The sequence below is a fragment of the Trachurus japonicus genome, chromosome 24, assembly GCF_045865225.1.
Source record: "Trachurus japonicus isolate A0001 chromosome 24, Traja_1.0".
Lineage (NCBI taxonomy): Eukaryota > Metazoa > Chordata > Actinopteri > Carangiformes > Carangidae > Trachurus > Trachurus japonicus.
The window spans coordinates 1527953-1546354 of record NC_140930.1 but is presented as its reverse complement, the minus strand read 5'-3'; the positions used below and the strand labels follow the sequence as shown (position 1 = coordinate 1546354).

At 41.8% G+C, this 18402-nt stretch overlaps 2 protein-coding genes across 2 annotated transcripts in view; both read right to left on the bottom strand.

Moving 5' to 3' along the window:
- Positions 1–575: 575 nt before the first annotated feature.
- Positions 576–6092, bottom strand: LOC146961072 (uncharacterized). The gene is made up of 2 exons (XM_085770745.1): positions 5514–6092; positions 576–1312 (listed from the first exon to the last, which is right to left on the bottom strand). The coding sequence occupies exons 1-2, from the start codon at positions 5829–5831 to the stop codon at positions 848–850; spliced, it is 783 nt and encodes a 260-aa protein (XP_085626871.1). The 5' UTR covers positions 5832–6092; the 3' UTR covers positions 576–847.
- Positions 6093–8418: 2326 nt separating this feature from the next.
- LOC146961071 (cysteine-rich protein 2-like) overlaps positions 8419–18402 on the bottom strand; it is a 13785-nt gene continuing 3801 nt past the window's right edge. Inside the window, exons 2-8 of the mRNA XM_085770259.1 lie at positions 15794–15888; positions 14675–14732; positions 14391–14522; positions 13649–13717; positions 13435–13529; positions 10258–10315; positions 8419–8839 (exon numbers count right to left, since the gene is read on the bottom strand). Coding sequence (XP_085626385.1) covers positions 8775–8839; positions 10258–10315; positions 13435–13529; positions 13649–13717; positions 14391–14522; positions 14675–14732; positions 15794–15888 — 572 coding nt within the window. The 3' untranslated portion in view covers positions 8419–8774. The remainder of the gene's footprint in view (positions 8840–10257; positions 10316–13434; positions 13530–13648; positions 13718–14390; positions 14523–14674; positions 14733–15793; positions 15889–18402) is intronic.

Sequence of the window (18402 nt, the reverse complement as noted above, 5' to 3'; positions counted from 1 at the left end):
CTCAGTTAAAATAACAAGGAAAAATATACACAAATATATGTATACAATATATTATGTACATTAACACAAGCTCTTTTTTAAAAAAGGTGTTCAGCAGCACACGGTGCCGTCGTGGCGACGCTGCTGCTCGTCTCAGTCCTCAGTCACAAACGCAGCGTTCACCCGGCAGCGCGGTGGCTGATGGGAAACTGTACTCAGGGTCATTAAAGGGATAGTTCAACATTTTTGGCAAATTGGCCCATTGCCATAATTGCTATAGTCATAGGAAACTCATCAAATACACAATCCAACAACTCCACAACGCTCTGGTGGACAAGTTGTGAGCTGCACATTCACCACGCTATGAGATAATAACACAACGTTACCACACAGAGTTGTTTTAGAGGGAAATACAGAGACTGTTGATGAAAAACTGTCCCTGAAGGCAACGTGCATCAGTGGTTTTGCATGAATTTCCCTCTAAAACAACTCTGTGTGGTAACGTTGTGTTATTATCTCATAGTGTGGTGAATGTGCAGCTCACAACTTGTCCACCAGAGCGTTGTGGAGTTGTTGGATTGTGTATTTGAGGAGTTTGATGAGGGAAACCAAGAAATCCCATAATGAGCCTCCATTAGTAGCGTAGCTCTGAGCAGCTCACGGCTCTGCTCCGCCGTTCTAAAAACAGCTTGCACCGACAATTAAAGGTAACAACGAACCTACTGCTATGACTATAGGGATTATGGTGATGGGCCAATTCGCCAAAATGTTGAACTATCCCTTGAAAACGTCCTAATTATCCTACTGCAGCGCGTTCAAAAAGGCCAAAGTCCACGTCTTCTCTCCGGTCGTCCATGTCGATCGTCCGTCACGACGAGTCCTGAACCTTCAGCAGCGACTTGAGGTGAACGGTCATCTGCTCGCGGCTCTGACCGCTCGGCCGCCGCCGCCGCCCCTCGTCCTCTCCGACCCAGTGGCTCGGCGGTTTGGGCAACACGCTGGGCGACGGCGGCTCGCTGAACTTGGCTCCGGCGTAGACCTTCTCGCCGTCCTTGAGGTATTCTTCTTCTTCATCATCTGCTGCGGCGGGTTCATCATCGACCTTCAGGCTGTTGGAGACGTGCAGCGGTTTCTTCTGTTGCCGTGGCAGCAGAGGAGGAGGCAGCGGCGGCGGCGGCGGCTTGTTGGGGCTGCTGCGGTGAAGATCCTTCTTCTTGGCGGCGGCGGCGGCGGCGGTTTGGTCCGGTTTGGGCTTGTGGCTCCGCCCGTTCACATTCTGGCTGCGGCCCGTCTGGACGCCGGCCTCGGACTTCACTCCTTTGGATTTCAGCAGCTACGAAACAACAAACACAAACACACAGGTTTTAACTCAACGACGTGAGAAACTGAACCAACGTATTTACTTTTATCGACTTGTTCACATGAACCGTAAAGGGATAGTAGCATTTTTTTAAAAGTGGGGTTGTATGATCTCCAAATAGCCCCTAAGTACTTTAATGTAATGTAAATGTGGGGTGCGGGGTCTTATGTCTCATGTTTTTATGTTCTTATGTCTCTATGTAATTGAGGTGTATGAAATGTGGAAATGTATGTTAATGTATGCAAGTTGCACTTCTCGAGGCCGCTCTGTACGAAATGGTGAAAACCTTTTCCTTGGAAAGGACAAATAAACTCATCTATCTATCTAATTGCAGTAGAAGACTCTCTGCACTCCTCCCGTTAGCAACGCCAGCCCATAATAGCCCTGCCCAGAGATTTACAACATACAGTGTTGTGAACAGACCCAAAGAAACGGCCTATTTTCACGGCCTAAAAGAGGTTTTACGTGAAAAAAAAACACAGTTCCATTGTTCGCTATAATATAATTTTTTCCAGCCCTTCAAAGTGCAGGAAAAACACAGTTTTTATTTGGACCGAACCAACTCACGTATCCCTCCGCCCAGGGTTAGCGCCCGCCAATCAGCAGTTGGTTCGGTCCAAATATTTGTTTGCTATTTGTAGATCATACAACCACACTTTAAAAAAATGCTACTATCCCTTTAAAGTTAGAACAACTTCCTCCACCACTGTTTCCTGTCTGAAAGAGTGAGTGAGTTAAATAAAAGTGAAGTGAAACTTCAAAAAAAAAAAAACTTACAGAAATCCTTTTGACAATTACTAAGAAATGTTTTGCAATAAAGTGGAAATCTGACGCCCTCTTCCAATTAAAATGGGGCTTGGAAAATGACTTATTTGATGCAGAAAAGCAGTAAGATTTTTTTTTCTTACAAAATATGGCAACCATTTTTAATTTAAATGGAAAATCTACCAGCACACCAGGTTGACTAATCTTTCTCTTTGTCTGTGTATTTTTACTTATATATTTTTACACTTCCTATTGTCCTGTCATTGTGAGTTCATTTCATTTTTACATTGTCACCTTGTGGATATTGAGTATTATATTTGTTTGATTTTGTTTGTCGTGTTTCCTTGATTATATTCTGTCTTTGTTCTTGAAAAAAAATCAAATATTCAAATAAAAGTGAAGTGAAACCTCGACCACAGAAACAAGAATGTGATTTTGTTTGTCGTGTTTCCGTTTTCATCTCTTTCTCCTTCCTCCCTCGTCGTGTTTTGACTTTAAAGATGAATATTTAAAGCTCCACAGTAAATTAAAATGTCATTTAAATCACATTAGGACCCAGTGCAACACTGAGCTGCATCAAACCTCGGGGCCGTCCGAGGCTTTTACACTGAAAGGTTCGTGAACGCTGTCACTTCCTCTCATCTTTCACCTCCACAGAAACAGGAAGACGGACTCGCTCTGTCACGTGACTCATGGCCCAACGACGCCGACTAGAAACTGCGTCACCAACACACACACACACACACACACACACACACACACAGGCACACACACACACCTTTCATCACCTCAGTCACACCAGTCAGGTGATAGGTCAGGTGAGGAGCAGGTGAGTCGACCTGTAAACATGATTAGAGACCGACACCTGTTCTGGTTTCTCATCTTCACTTCACTTCATAATCAATATAAATATTTACTGAATCCATTAATCGACCAAAAGCTGAGATAAAGTTTTGTTTTCTATTTAATACAATGTAAAAAACACTGATGTTTTACCAGTAAATGACCTGTATGAGTTTCATTACTATGAAGATGTTTGATCTATTTATTATTATACATAGGATAACTGTGTAAGGGAATTATTCTAGTACTTGTTTATTATTAATAATTATAACCAAAGGTGTTCAGCATATTATTATATTAGCTGTACATTGTACTTTTGATGTACAATACCAGTCCAATTTTTGACAAAGTTTCATTTACTTTCCAGTTCTACATTGTAGATTCAAACTGAAGAAATCACAACTTTGAAGGAACTCGTATGGAGTTATGTAGTAAACTAAAAAGTGTTGGGAATAAGGCATTATAAAATAACAGCCTTACTAAAGGAACTACTTTTTTCAGTAACAAGTAATCAAAAAAGTTACTGACTCACAGAGGTTGCGCTAGACTTTTTCGTCGCCGGTCATTTTGACTGACGGGGTCATAAAAATTCCGTCATAATCTATTTTTACCGGTCACTTTATTTTTTTTAAAAATGATAATAATTCCGTATTCAATAGCATTCAATTTTAATTCATGTTTAATTCATATCAAGTCCAAACAAATTGAACAGAGAATGCTCCGGAGCAGAGTCTGCGTCAGAGCACATCTAACCGTGGGTCAGTCAGTGAATGCGGGGGTCACTTTCTGCCACTCAACATCTAAATACAACGTAAATACCTGATGATGACATCAGTTTTCTGTCAACAATCAACATGCTAACCCATGTGTTATACCAAAACATCCAAATGAGCACGTTTTCACATGCACTCGCACCGCATAGTGCACCGGCGTTAGCTCTCTCTCTCTCTCTCTCTCTCTCTCTGTGCCTCTCATCTCTCTTTACGCACGCACGCACGCAGCCACTGCGCATCACTGAAACAACTGAAGCTATAGACCACACAGCCAGATGCAGCACAAATTCAGACAGGACAAGACCCCACTCAGCTTTAAGTGTTATAAACAATGCCACGGCGGGCAGAATACATTAAAATAAGTCTTAACGTTACCTTTGGAAGAGTTGTGCGCGGCGAGTGTGTCCGGTGATGTCCTGCCCCCACCGCTCTACCTACCGAGACACACCGCTGTGTAGCTACAGCTACATAACTTAACAGCTGACTACTGTCGGCCCCTCGGACACTGCAGCTGAATCTCGCTCGTTAAATCATTATCGACCGTCATATTTGCACTGACACGACTCCCATCAACATTTAATCCACTTGTAATGTTTGGAGTTTGAATACTGCGGGAAGCTTCTGTCTTCTTCTCTGTTGTTAGTGTTTCTGTGTGGCAGCGCTACAGCGCCACACACGCTCCACACAGGCCTGGAGGAGGTACTACAGCGTTTTCTACTGAGCGCACCAGCCAGCTGTGAGGTTGTTGTTTTTTTTTTTAAATCTAATTCTCACCGTAGTGACTTTGTGACATTGTATATAATGTTTTATATCGCTATCCACCATTTATTGATTACCCGCCGGCTTCATTGTAAACAAATGCACATGGCCAGATGGCCATGGCTGAGAATTGCAATCTGTCAAAATGACGGATGGCCTCAAAATTTTTCCGTCACTGTTTTAAAAAAACGGTCAATGACGGAAAATATCCGGTTAACGCGACCCCTGCTGACTCAAGAAATACTGTCACAAAATAATAATACATCTGTTAAAGTATAGTACGTTACATACACATTTTTTCTGTCTATCAACTAGTCACGTTTATCTGGAACTAACCAACTCACTTTGTTCTTAAGTAATTAGTTACTTTTATAATGTTAGTTCCAGATAAATGGGAGGTTAAGGTGGCAAGTCCATGTAATTTGACATATTTGAGCATTTTATAATGTAGTAATTCAGTTATTAACTCAATTACTTTTTGAGGAAAGTAGTAAGTGGGCTTGGGGAGAAAGTTTTCCAGGTAGAGCCTGTTAAAACTGTCACCACTGTGTAGTGTGAGGAAGGACGGAGGCACTGGTGTTGCATTCAGGTGCAGTCAGGCAGACGGCCGTCGGCAAACCAACCAGATGTCATTTTACTCCACCAGGGAAAGACGGTAAAACGTGGGTCAGGTAAACAATACCACATCACCATGACAACATGTTGTCAGGCCTGTATTGTTTTGCCTCGTGCTGGCGGACCGCTTGTTTATCCTGTTACATGCAGCGTCTGTTGTCTGTCTGACGTCTGCCCCATTTCACGTGAATGCAGCATCAAGAATAGTTCAGATATGCAACCGCACCGCTAGATGGGGGGAATTCCTACATATTATTACCTTTAACGTGACAAGTTACCACTTTTTGGAGGAAGTAAATCAGTAACGTGCCCAACAATACTGAAAAAAGAAACGTCGTTATCCCCGTCATCACTGGTTGTAAATAACAATCACAGTAACAAGCCGCAGTCCCCCTCCCCTCCCCCCAGGGGGAACTCACCTCTTTCCGGGCTCCCTGCTTCAGGTGGATGAGGGTCAGGACGGTCTGGGTCTGGGTCTGGGTCTGAGCTGCGGCTGGCGGCTCGGTTCCGCCGGTGCCAGCCGCCGCGGTCAGACTGCTGTTGTTGTTGTGGTCGTTGAGCCGGACGCCGCCGCCGCTCCTCGGGGCTTTCTGCTGCTGCTGCTGCTGCTGCTTCCGGCCTTTCCTCAGCAGCGCCTGCCGGGCCTTGTTGTGGTTGTTGTTGTTATTTCCCGGGTTGTTGTTCTCCACATTGCCGATGTTGGGCTCATCGCCGCGGGCTGCGCATCCGTCCAACATGTCGCTGCAGCGGCGGCGGAGGAAACAGAAACATAAACAGGCTGTGGAGCGACGTCACAGCGACAGGCCGGGCTTAGCACGGCTCTTATCCCGGGTTACTTTAACTCTCCGGCGGGGTTAAACCGTCCTGCTGTCGCGTCGGAGGCTCCTGAGGGTTAAAACTGTCGAGTTTTAGTAGTTTCTGCTGTTAAAAACACCGACAACAGGGACGACTCGACCCGAGATGGCGCGTCTCTGTCTCTACGAGCTGGGAAGCGGAAGTAGCACAGATGCTAAATTAGCATGAGTTTTTAAAGACAGGACTTCCGGTGATGCCTTTCAAAATAAGACGGCTTAATGACAACAATACAATAGTAATACATCACATACAATAGTATATAACAAATCACAATACAATACCATAAAATATAATACAATATAATATAACATAACATAACACAACACACTATAATATACAATGATACCATAAAATATAATACAATATAATATAATATAATATAATATAATATAATATAACAAGCCGATGCATATTCTCATTTGTCCAGGTCATAGTATTTCAAAGGAGGTTAAATCGAAAGCAACTGGACTTAGTTATTTGTCTAGGAAGACGTTTCACCTCTCATCCAAGAGGCTTCATCAGTTCATGTACATGTAACACAACACAACATAACACACTACAATACAATACAATACAATAAAATATAATACAGTAGAATACAATACAACATAATATAACACACTATAGGTATTCCTCCAGGTTTAGAAAACACTGGTGGGATAGCCTGCTTATGAATTATGTGGAGAATTGATTCTCTGTCTGTGTGCATGTCTTTTTCTCTCTCTCCTTCTTAAATCTGTTTTAACATGTCTGTTGTTGTTGATATGGACCGACCGCTTGTTGTGTCTGCAATAAAGATGAATAATAATAATAATAATAATAATAATAATAATAATAATACAATACAATATAATATGAATATGAATTACTTTATTAATCCCAAAAGGACAATTCATTTGTCTGTCAGCTCATCTACCATTTGCAGGAGAACCAATCAAAAAGCCTGATGGCTGAAGGTACAAAGATCATCTTATATTTTATGTAATACAATAAAATGATGGAGATTAACCCGTCTGAGTTTAGATTACTGGTTCATTTTAATTCACCTGCTTGATTAACAGAATGTTATTTTAATTTTATTGGCCTCTCGCTTCACAAACATGAAGATTTGAGGATTTTTCCATCACGAGAGTAAATGTTGAACTGCAGCTGTAGAAATTAAATAATAATAATAATTGTCATTAACTGTTTAAGACAAAGACACACTGATTACATCCAGGCTATTTTATTCATAGTTTATTATCATATTGCTGAATTATAATGATCCTTGACACATGTAGAAGTTTGTCACTTTATCCGCTTTTATTTTGTGGACGACTTCTTCCAGCTTCCGGTTTGACTGAGTGTTACCTTGACGACAGTAGCCTACCACCTGCACCGGGGGTTTTCCAGAAAGAAATGTTGGCAGCTGCTTCCCGTCAGTGACGTCATGAGCTCAACCACAGTGACGAACAGGAAGTGAATGTGGGCGGGGCCACACCTGGACACACCTGGACACCTGAGACCACTAAACCCTGTTCAGGTTCAGACCTGTTGGTTGTAAAGTTGTGCAGTTGGTAAATCAGTCAGGAAATCCCAGAAAACATTTTATTTTATTCATTTATTTTTGCCAATGATAGATTTAGTGACTGTTTTCCAACAATTTTGATTAATTAGATTAATTACAGGCCTCATAAATAAAGTTAGTCTTAGATAGATAGATAGATAGATAGATAGATAGATAGATAGATAGATAGATAGATAGATAGATAGATAGATAGATAGATAGATAGATAGATAGATAGATATACTTTATTGATCCCAAACTGGGAAATTACAGTTTACAGTCTTATAGCATTTTCTTTTTTAAACAAACAGAATTACTTTACTTTTTCACATGTATTATATCGTATTTAAATTATGTATTGTATTCAATTGATGTATCACTGTATTTAACTTATATTTAGGTTTCTTTTACGATATATTTGATCACACATTTCCTCTTTGTATTTTATTTATGTCCTTTTGGAACAACCTGGCAGAAGAATTTCCTTCCGGACAATCTATCTATCTATCTATCTATCTATCTATCTATCTATCTATCTATCTATCTATCTATCTATCTATCTAATGACGTTATAGAAAATGGAGACTTTACTGTAATCAGAGTAATAGTGAATCCAGCATATGTTTATGTTTTATATTTTCACTTTATATTTGATTGTTTTTATAGGCTATTTGAACCTTATATCTTCATTTGATATAGGCTATTTAATAATAAGAATAGCCTTTATTCAGGACTCTAAAATGGTCTGTATAAAAAAGAAGTAAGAGTAGAGTATACAGTCATGATATAAAAGCCATAATATATTATCTAATATTTATTAATAGTGTGTGTTGTGTTGTTCATGCTGCAGTGAGAATAAAGAAGATTTCTCAGGACGCAGGTTTGTTCTGACATCGTTTTACTGTAGAAAACATCTTCTGACTCCTCAGCTTCACTGCGTCTCCTCTGAACCGCCGACACAACGTTAGTGAAGCTGCTACGTCTTTAACAAAGTGCACAAAGTCCAAAAAAACATCGATCCGTGAGTGAAAACAACTTTTTTTTAAGCTAGTTAGTGTTTGGCGTCGAGGTGAAACTCAACCTGGGAGGACGTTACAGGTGTTCGGTACAAAAAATAGATTATAAACAATATACAAATACAACACAAACATCTAGTGTCCGTCCCTGTGAGCGCTGTGCGTGTGTACGTGTCGTCTGCGTGTCGTCTGTCGCCGTGGCGATCGAAGGCAAAAAATCGAAGAGACGTCGAGGCCGAGGGTCGTGGAGGCGGGGCTCGGTCTCAGGGCGCGGCCTCGCCTTCAGGGTCGTCGTAGATGTAGCTGCCCACGCCGCCGGTGTTCACACCTGAGAGAGACACACACAGCGTTCACAAACACCCTGGATTACCCACAATCCTCAGCGGCATGATAAGTCAGAGGAGTAAAGAAACAAATCTGAACAAATCTCAGCACAAAACCTCTCTAAGACCACACGATACAGGCTTCAGAGAATCCGCACAAGTTTTTTTTTTTTTATCATTTCAGCGTTTCGTCCAGATGGAAACAGCGTTTTCCGGGCGTGAAAACTGTATTTCTTTGGAAACGGGTTCCAGAGCGGGAAAATCTCAAAACGTCGCCCCAACGTTTTCGTGTAGACGCCAAAAACAGATCCCAACCACCACTCTCAGTCAAATTGGCCCATTGCCATAATCCCTATAGTCAGTTGTTTTAGAGGGAAATACAGAGACTGTTGATGAAAAACTGTCCCTGAAGGCAACGTGCATCAGCGGTTTTGCATGAATTTCCCTCTACAACAACTCTGTGTGGTAACGTTGTGTTATTATCTCATAGCGTGGTGAATGTGCAGCTCACAACTTGTCCACCAGAGCGTTGTGGAGTTGTTGGATTGTGTATTTGATGAGTTTGATGAGGGAAACCAAGAAATCCCATAATGAGCCTCCGTAGCGTAGCTCTGAGCAGCTCACGGCTCTGCTCCGCCATTCTAAAAATAGCTTGCACCGACAATTAAAGGTAACAAACCTATGCTATGACTATAGGGATTATGGCAATGGGCCATCATAAAACAAATAGACAAGCTCTCATTTCAACAAGCACCAACTGCTCTGCTGAACAAATCTGCTTACTGTAATATCCTGGAATAACTTTTATATGTTTTTACTGTGTTTTAGTTGTATTGGTATACTTTGGCACTGTACTAAGTCACGTTAAACAGGCGTGGAGTGATTACAGTCCATGGTGCGATGTATATTAAAACAACCAGGTATAAATACTATGTTAAAAAGCATGTGTATCTCTCTGTGGAATAGCTGCCAGGGAATCTCAAACAAAGCAAAAACATAACACAGTTTAAAAAGACATTAAAACAATATGATAGAAAGTTATAAACAGGACTGATCATTTGGGATTTGACTGCAACTTTAATGCTGTTTATTTATTCTGGCTTCATTTGTTGATTATAAGATTTCTGCTACTTTCTGTTCCACTGAAACCATAAAGAGCTGCAAAGGTTGAACTGAAATGAAGAATTAAAGGGTCGACACTTATAATCTGAGCATAATCTTCAGCCTGCACCTTTTCAGTCTATGTAACATTTATGAATTAAGTTTGAATTAATGAATGCATTATGAATGTTGACTGACTGTAACAAGATCGAATAAACTACAACGACTGAATTATTATTAAGGAGAGTGTGTATGTGTTTTATGTTGGTTGTGTGAATAAACGATAAAGTTGATCGTGATCCTGAAGGCCGCTGGTTGGTACCTTTGGGTCCGAAGAGCACAGCGTAGCAGGGCTTGTGGCAGTAGGGCTGTCCATCATGCTGCAACACAGAGACACACACTCAGGGACAAAGACATCTGACTTCCTGTCACTGCAACAAATTAATATTTAATCACTTCTTCATCAGATTCACTAATAAAACTGAACCTGAGCTGCATGAACTTTACCCACAGTCACCTTCAAATGCAGCACCTCCTATGATTGGTTCGTCTGCTTCCCTGGACGTTATACCATTGTTTTACTTCACTTTATCATTTAAAGGTTGAATATGTATAATATTTGGTGTGGAAGGCAGAGAGCCTCCACTCTCCCTGTAACAAGCTGCAACTCATTTATTATGCTGTTAATGACGGTAAAAATGAAACATAAGGTAAATATCCTGCATAGTTCTCCTCCTCTGCTGTCCTCTGATCAGAGCGGAGTCCCTAGCAACGGCCCGTTTTACCTAGCAACGGTCTGGCAATCGACTGCTGGAATTCTTTTTCTGTTGTTGTTCTGGTAATTCTACATAGTCAACCTTTAATGTTCGTTGATTGATTGATTTATGTGTTTTTTTTCAACATCACAACAAACAACACTTGACTGAGACGACTGGATTCACCAGAGACTGACGAACCAACAGGACAGAGGACGACGTCTCACAGCAAAACAACGAGGAGAAAAACTAGAAGCAAAGTCAAGATGAAAGAGGAGGAGCCACAGTGATAAACATGAGGATATAGAAGTGTTGCTTCTGTCCTCTAATGTTGTCTTTCTGTCCTCTAATGTTGTCTTTCCGTCGTCTTTCTGTCCTCTAATGTTGTCTTTCCGTTGTCTTTCTGTCCTCTAATGTTGTCTTTCCGTTGTCTTTCTGTCCTCTAATGTCGTCTTTCCGTTGTCTTTCTGTCCTCTAATGTTGTCTTTCCGTCGTCTTTCTGTCCAATAATGTCGTCTTTCTGTCCTCTAATGTCGTCTTTCCGTCGTCTCTCTGTCTTCTAATGTTGTCTTTCTGTCCTCTAATGTTGTCTTTCCGTCGTCTTTCTGTCCTCTAATGTTGTCTTTCCGTCGTCTCTCTGTCCTCTAATGTTGTCTTTCCGTCGTCTTTCTGTCCTCTAATGTTGTCTTTCCGTTGTCTTTCTGTCCTCTAATGTTGTCTTTCCGTTGTCTTTCTGTCCTCTAATGTCGTCTTTCCGTTGTCTTTCTGTCCTCTAATGTTGTCTTTCCGTCGTCTTTCTGTCCAATAATGTCGTCTTTCTGTCCTCTAATGTCGTCTTTCCGTCGTCTCTCTGTCCTCTAATGTTGTCTTTCTGTCCTCTAATGTTGTCTTTCCGTCGTCTTTCTGTCCTCTAATGTTGTCTTTCCGTCGTCTCTCTGTCCTCTAATGTTGTCTTTCCGTCGTCTCTCTGTCCTCTAATGTTGTCTTTCCGTCGTCTCTCTGTCCTCTAATGTTGTCTTTCCGTCGTCTTTCTGTCCTCTAATGTTGTCTTTCCGTCGTCTCTCTGTCCTCTAATGTTGTCTTTTCGTCGTCTCTCTGTCCTCTAATGTGGTCTTTCTCTTTCCTAATGTGGTCTTTCTGTCCTCTAATGTGGTCTTTCTCTTCTCTAATGTGGTCTTTCTGTCCTCTAATGTTGTCTTTCCGTCGTCTTTCTGTCCTCTAATGTTGTCTTTCTCTTTCCTAATGTGGTCTTTCTGTCCTCTAATGTTGTCTTTCTGTCCTCTAATGTGGTCTTTCCATCGTCTTTCTGTCCTCTAATGTTGATGCTTCTTTCTGTCCCTCCTCATTATGGATTTGTTTTTATTGTTTCTTTGTTCTGTTTGTTGATTTTAAAAAAAAGTATTCCATGTTTGGTACTGCTTGTACTGTAATTGAAATCATTCTTTAGCTGCAGCCATGTCGTTTTTCTTCTGGTGTGGAGCTGCACTGTTCAGTCCAATCAAAGCAGATTTTGATTTATTCCATGTGGACGGTGCAGATGAAGATAAGATTGTGTTTGTTCCCTGAAGAAAATAAACTCCTTACTGTCTATTTCTGGTTGTAAAAACTGAACTGTGAGCGTGTCTCATCCTCGAACAACAACAACAACAAAAGAAACTCAATAAATAAACCAAATGAAGGATAAATAAGAATCACATCAGACTCCAGTAGGGCTGAGTACTGAACGACCTCTTTTACCCACACATGTCCACTTTTACGTCTTTACATTTTGTTTTTTTTAAATATAAATTCATGAAAACGTTTCAGTTTTCATTGTTTTTCATTCTTAAATTGACTGGCGCTTTGCACAGAATGCTCCGGTATTTCGTTGCGTTTGACGTAAATAGGCCTACCTGACCGTCATGTTTATAGGGAGACCAGGGACAGTTGCAACACTGTTTGCATTTTTCCTCAACAAATCAGAAACCGTTAGCCTATTTAAAAACCTTAATGTGTCAACTACAAAAATGATGCATGAAAGTGGGTTCAAGTAATATTTTCAGGTTGCAAAATTCATCTAAATAAAGTGACTGCAATGTAATTTTCGTTCATTTTAGAACTGTTATTATAAAATTGGTATCGAAAAAAGTATCGTTCAGGAACCGGTATCGAAGTGAAGGTATCGGTATTGGTACCGGTATAGAGAATGTGAAGTTACGTCACGCTGTGGGACGTTTGGCGCCATCTTTGGAGGATCGCGGATGTAAACACTTGCTCGTCTCCCTAAAAAAAGTTCCCCAAAGTCGCTTAAAAGTAATCATGGTGGGACAGTACTGCTGCCACAGTAGTATATGCACTAATACCAAAAACGAGATAGTTCACGATGTCTGGATCAGTCAGTGGAGGGAGGAAATCTGGGTCTTGAATCCAGTCCCCTTAACGGCAAAACGTAGGGATCGACACCGTTAATAAGTTGTAGTTTTTCTGTGTACGTTTGTTTCTCGTTAAATTTGAGTTTATCACACATTCCTCCTTCGTTTCCCTCCCCCTTCTCCATTTCTTTTTTCTTTTTGTTCATCTTCCTCATCTCTTTTTCTTTCTCTTTTTCTTCTTGCTCGTTTTCCTCCGTTTTCCCCACTTTCTGTTTACGTTTGCGTTCCTCCAAAGATGGCGCCGACGTCCCACAACGCAAAGCGACATGACGTCAGCTTCACATTCTCTATTGAAAATCCGTAGATTCCAGGAGGAAGAGGAGCAGCTCTCACCTCCGCATGGCTCCCGGCGGCCAACGTCTTGGAGCAGCGTTCACAGCGCAGACAGGGCCGGTGCCAGTTCTTCCCCAGAGACGACACCTTCTCCGCTGCACACACACACACACACACACAGACAGACAGTGAAGTCACTATGGTAACCAGCCGACTTAGTTCCTGTGATCAATACGAGTGCAAACACAGAGAGACGAAGACGATGCGTCCTCACCAAAGTACACCGTCTTGTTGCACCGGGGGCAGATGTTGGGGCCGCCGGAGAACGAGGAGAAGCTGGCAGCTGCAGGAGGACAGATGTTTACAGTCACAGTGTGTGTGTGTCTGTGTGTGTATGTGTGTGTGTGTGTTTGTGTGTGTGTGTGTGTACGTGCAACAAACACAATCTGTCACGTCCTCCTGCTATTTTTACCTCCCTCTCTCATCGTCACTCAAACATCTTCATCTCTGCTTCATCTTTACCTCCTTCAGCAGCATCAAGTCTCCTCTTTGTCCTGTCGTCTTTCCGTCGTCTTCCTGTCCTCTAATGTCGTCTTTCCTTCATATTATGTCGTCTTTCTGTCCTCTAATGTTGTCTTTCCGTCATATTATGTCATCTTTCCGTCATTTTTCTGTCCTCTAATGTCGTCTTTCCTTCATATTATGTCGTCTTCCTGCCCTCTAATGCCGTCTTTTCTTCATATTATGTCGTCCTTCTGTCCTCTAATGTCGTCTTTCCGTTGTCTTCCTGCCCTCTAATGCCGTCTTTCCATCGTTTTTCTGTCCTCTTATGTCATCTTTCCATCATATTATGTCGTCTTTCTGTTCTCTAATGTCGTCTTTCTGTCATATTATGTCGTCTTTTCGTTGTCTTTCTGTCCTCTGTCGTCTTTCTGTCCTCTAATGTGGTCTTCCTGTCGTCTTTCTGTCTCTCCGTCTCACTCACCGACAGTCAGACACGAGGACGAGAGTCTCACCTTTCACTGGTCCACGGGCAGGAGCTTTTTTCACCTCCTCTGGTTTCCCGTCTGTTTCCATGGAGACAGCAGCAGGGGCTTCGTTGGCGGGAGTGTCGTAGACGTAGGAACCAGCGCCGCCAATGTTCACGCCTGAAACAACACACACACACACACACACACACACACAGACACACACACACACACACACACACACACACACACAGACACACACATAAAGCTGTGAAGAGTCGTATTTTACAGGTGTTGTGAGATGTTTAATGTGATCCAGAGGAGAGTTGCACCTTTGGGCCCGTAGAGGGCGGCGTAGCACGGCTTATGGCAGAACGGCTTCCCATCATGCTGTGGAACAGGGGGGGGGGTTAAAGTTAACACACATCCGTCTGTCCGTCACCTCGGTGCCTGAAGAGTTCCTCATTGTGATTGTGAAACAAATATTTCCTCTGTAAACACATGAAGCCACGCCCACTTCTGTCTGCGTGATGTCACAGTGCACGGCTCAGGTGAGTGGGCGGTACAAAAAGTTACTGATTCCCCGTTATGAATGAATGAATGCATTTTTATTTTGGTGTCATGCCACCACCTTGGCCCATCCCATATGGGATTACAAGACACATTTAATGACAAATACAAGAAAAAAAGACTGGACAGTCCTTCCTTTACCTGCCACACAGGTGTGACACATGAAGCTGGGGAATTTTGGAAATATTCCAAATTGGAAACTTTCCATGGGAATTATGGGAATTAACTGGAAATTGTGGGTAATATAAATCCAAACATAAATGTAAATACTGTATTTTGTTTTGTCATAAGCAGACATCCATGCAAAACAAGCAGTGTGCTGTGTGCATGTGATTGAGGAATAGCATAGATATTCAAGTGTACTGTCATTAAATCTGGTTTTAGCCAAGATTATGCTACAATAAATTTCCCCCAACTATATGTAAGTTTCCTGTTAAGGGCCAACCTGCAATTTTGTAAATTTTGGATTTATTCCCGTTTATTCCCATATATTCCTGTTAATTCTCATGGAAAGTTTCCAACTTTGAAAATTCCCGGAATTTTGCAACCCTAACGTGAGGTCAGGGGGTTGAGTCCAAGCAATTTGACATATTTGAGCATTTTATGAAAAAGTAACACAATAGTTACTCTTCCTGACCATTCGTTACTTTTATTATGTAGCAAGTCAATTATTAACTCAGTCACTTATTAATTTACTAATTAATTTACTACACCCTACAGGTGTGGGGGTGGGGCCTCTCTGGTGGTGGATCGTGTGTGTTAAACAGCCCGAAGCTGTCGACATGACGCAGCACAGAGCCGCTGACCCTCCGTTATATTTAGAGTTCAGTAAGATAAGAGCATCGCTCGCTGTCCTGAGGTCAGCTGCTCCTCCTACCTACCTCAGCGTGGCCACCGGGGTTCAGCGTCTTGTTGCAGCGCTCACACTTCAGACAGAACTTGTGCCAGTCTTTCCCCAGAGACGACACCTTCTCCGCTGAGGAACAACACGAAGACAGACAGAAAGAAAGAAAGAAAGAAAGAAAGAAGATAAGATAAGATAAGATTACAATGTATTGTCAGATCACTCTGAAATTTCTCTTGCGTCCCATGACGTCCAAGGTTTCACACAAATAATAACAAAATACCAAAAACATACATTTACAAAAAAGCATAAATGTTACCCTCAAAGGTCACATTTAAAGAAAAACACAAACTACCTCCTAACTCCATTCACGTGGCGTAACCATTTTTCTACCATTGCAATGAGTCTTGAAACATTATTTTAAGGCCGAAAAACTCTTTCGTTGTTAATGTTACTTTAACAGTTTGACAGACTGAGGGACAAAATAGTTCCTCAGCCTGTTCAGTCGAGCTTGTGGAACTCTAAACCTTCTGTTTGATGGCAGAAGCTGATATTCCTCGAATAACACATGAGAGGGGTCAGATGAGATATTACTTGCAAGAGACAACATTCTTTTAGTGTATGCTGCTTGAAAATGTAACTCCAAAGTTTGACCCACAATCTTTGAACAGATATGTAGCAGTCTGGTTAGTTTGGTTTTAAGTTGGACAGACAAACAACTAAACCAGGCACTAATTCCGTACTGCATAACACTCTGCACTATAGATTGTTATGCAGTGCGGAATTAGTACGGAATTAGAATTAGAAAGAAAGAAAGAAAGAAAGAAAGAAAGAAAGAAAGAAAGAAAGAAAGAAAGAAAGAAAGAAATCAGAACTGTAGAGGATCAGAGCTCACTGTCTCACACACACACACACACACACACACTGCTGCTGTTATACACGACGTCCACTGTAAACATGAATCCATTAAAAGCTGCATTTGACTGAAGCAGATTAATTTTCTCCAAACACAGAGACGGTGGAAGAAGCAGCTGCTGAAACACATCAGGGAGAATATTTAAACAGAGGGAGACGACAGGAAGAGCATCGGGACGGAGGAAAATAAAATCATCATATAAAGACCGAGGAGAGCGACGATGACGTCTCAGAGTCTGAAGGTTCGACTGGCTGCTGAAGCTCCAGCGGAGACAAAACCTGACTTAACCTCTAAATCCTCTGTTGTTCAGCTGCTGACACGATCTCAGTTCAGTTCAAGCTTCACCTTAATCCTGGATTTGTTAATCCTGCAGCTATTTCATCACAGTGAGTTTGTTCAACCTCTGTATCGTCACGGCTACTCAACCTAAAACTAAACCTGAACCCTTAAAGGGCAATTCGGGGTAAATTCAACTCGGGGCTAGCCTGACCATCCAGACTACATCATTAACATGTCTAGTCTGTCAACGACCGGTAGACCTCGGCTCAATCCAGGGGGCGGGATGAAGGCTGTCTTTCAAACTGCCTCTGCACCAATAGGGTAGCGCTACGACCAATCAGAGTAAAGAGCAGGATGACGTAGATTAAACTTTTCCCATATCCTGTCGGCAAAATGAAATGAATGGGAGTGGATTGAAGTTCTGCTGTTTAGGCTGTTTCCATCCCTCAAAGCCACAGACAGCGTCAGATGGAGACTCAAACATGCAGCCAGAAGTTTATTTACTTCAACAAGCCGACATGTTTGTAAAACTAGATCTAATTCAAAGTCTGGCGGAGTCGAGACCCAAGTTGACGCTCGGTGTGTTCAGGTGCAGTGGGAAGCTCCCGTTTGTGTCAGAAACACAGGAATATCAACTCTGGACTTGCTTGAAGTAAATAAACTTCTGGGTGCATGTTTGAGTCTCCATCTGACGCTGTCTGTGGCTTTGAGGGATGGAAACAGCCTAAACAGCAGAACTTCAATCCACTCCCATTCATCGTTGCCGTGGCGATGCGGGAACAGACACAACTACCGCAAAACAGGAGAAATTAAACTGAAAACCTTCAGATTCCTTCTTTTAGACCTAAAATGTTATTAGGAACATACAGCCCCCAGTTGAATTTGACCGGAATTGTCCTTTAAACTTAAACCAGATTCAAAACCTGAATCTGCAGTAAACTTAAACCCGAACCTACTCGAAAATTCAACTTGAACCTACAGTAAACTCGAACCTGAACCTACACTACGAATAAAGCTGAACCTACAGTAAACGTTAACCTAAATCTGCAGTTAACTTAAACCTGATTCTACACTAAACCTAAACCTGAACCTACAGTAAACTTGAACCCGAGCCTACACTAAACTTAACATGAATCCACACTAAACCTTAAACTGAACCTATAGGCTAAGCTTAAACCTAAATTTGCAGTAAACTCAAACCTGAGCCTACACTACAATTAATCCTGAATTTACACTAAACCTAAACGCAAACCTACTGTAAACTCAAACTTAAACCTAATCCCAACACTTATTGAAACACTGCACCAAAAAAAACCTGACTGTACAGTTTGTACAGCGTCTAAGAAAAACCCTTTGTCTTCAACAACTACAGTTTCATCCACAGAGGCCTTGGACGGTCTGAGGGCTGTGTGTGTGTGTGTGTGTGTGTGTGTGTGTGTGTGTGTGTGTGT

What these genes read in the sequence shown, in the direction of transcription:
- LOC146961072 (XM_085770745.1), bottom strand. Translation starts at nt 5,831, where the DNA reads ATGTTGGACGGATGCGCAGCCCGCGGCGATGAGCCCAACATCGGCAAT. An exon ending in AGCAGGGAGCCCGGAAAGAG is followed by an intron (nt 1,313 to 5,513) that starts GTGAGTTCCCCC and finishes GTTGTTTCGTAG; the next exon opens with CTGCTGAAATCCAAAGGAGT.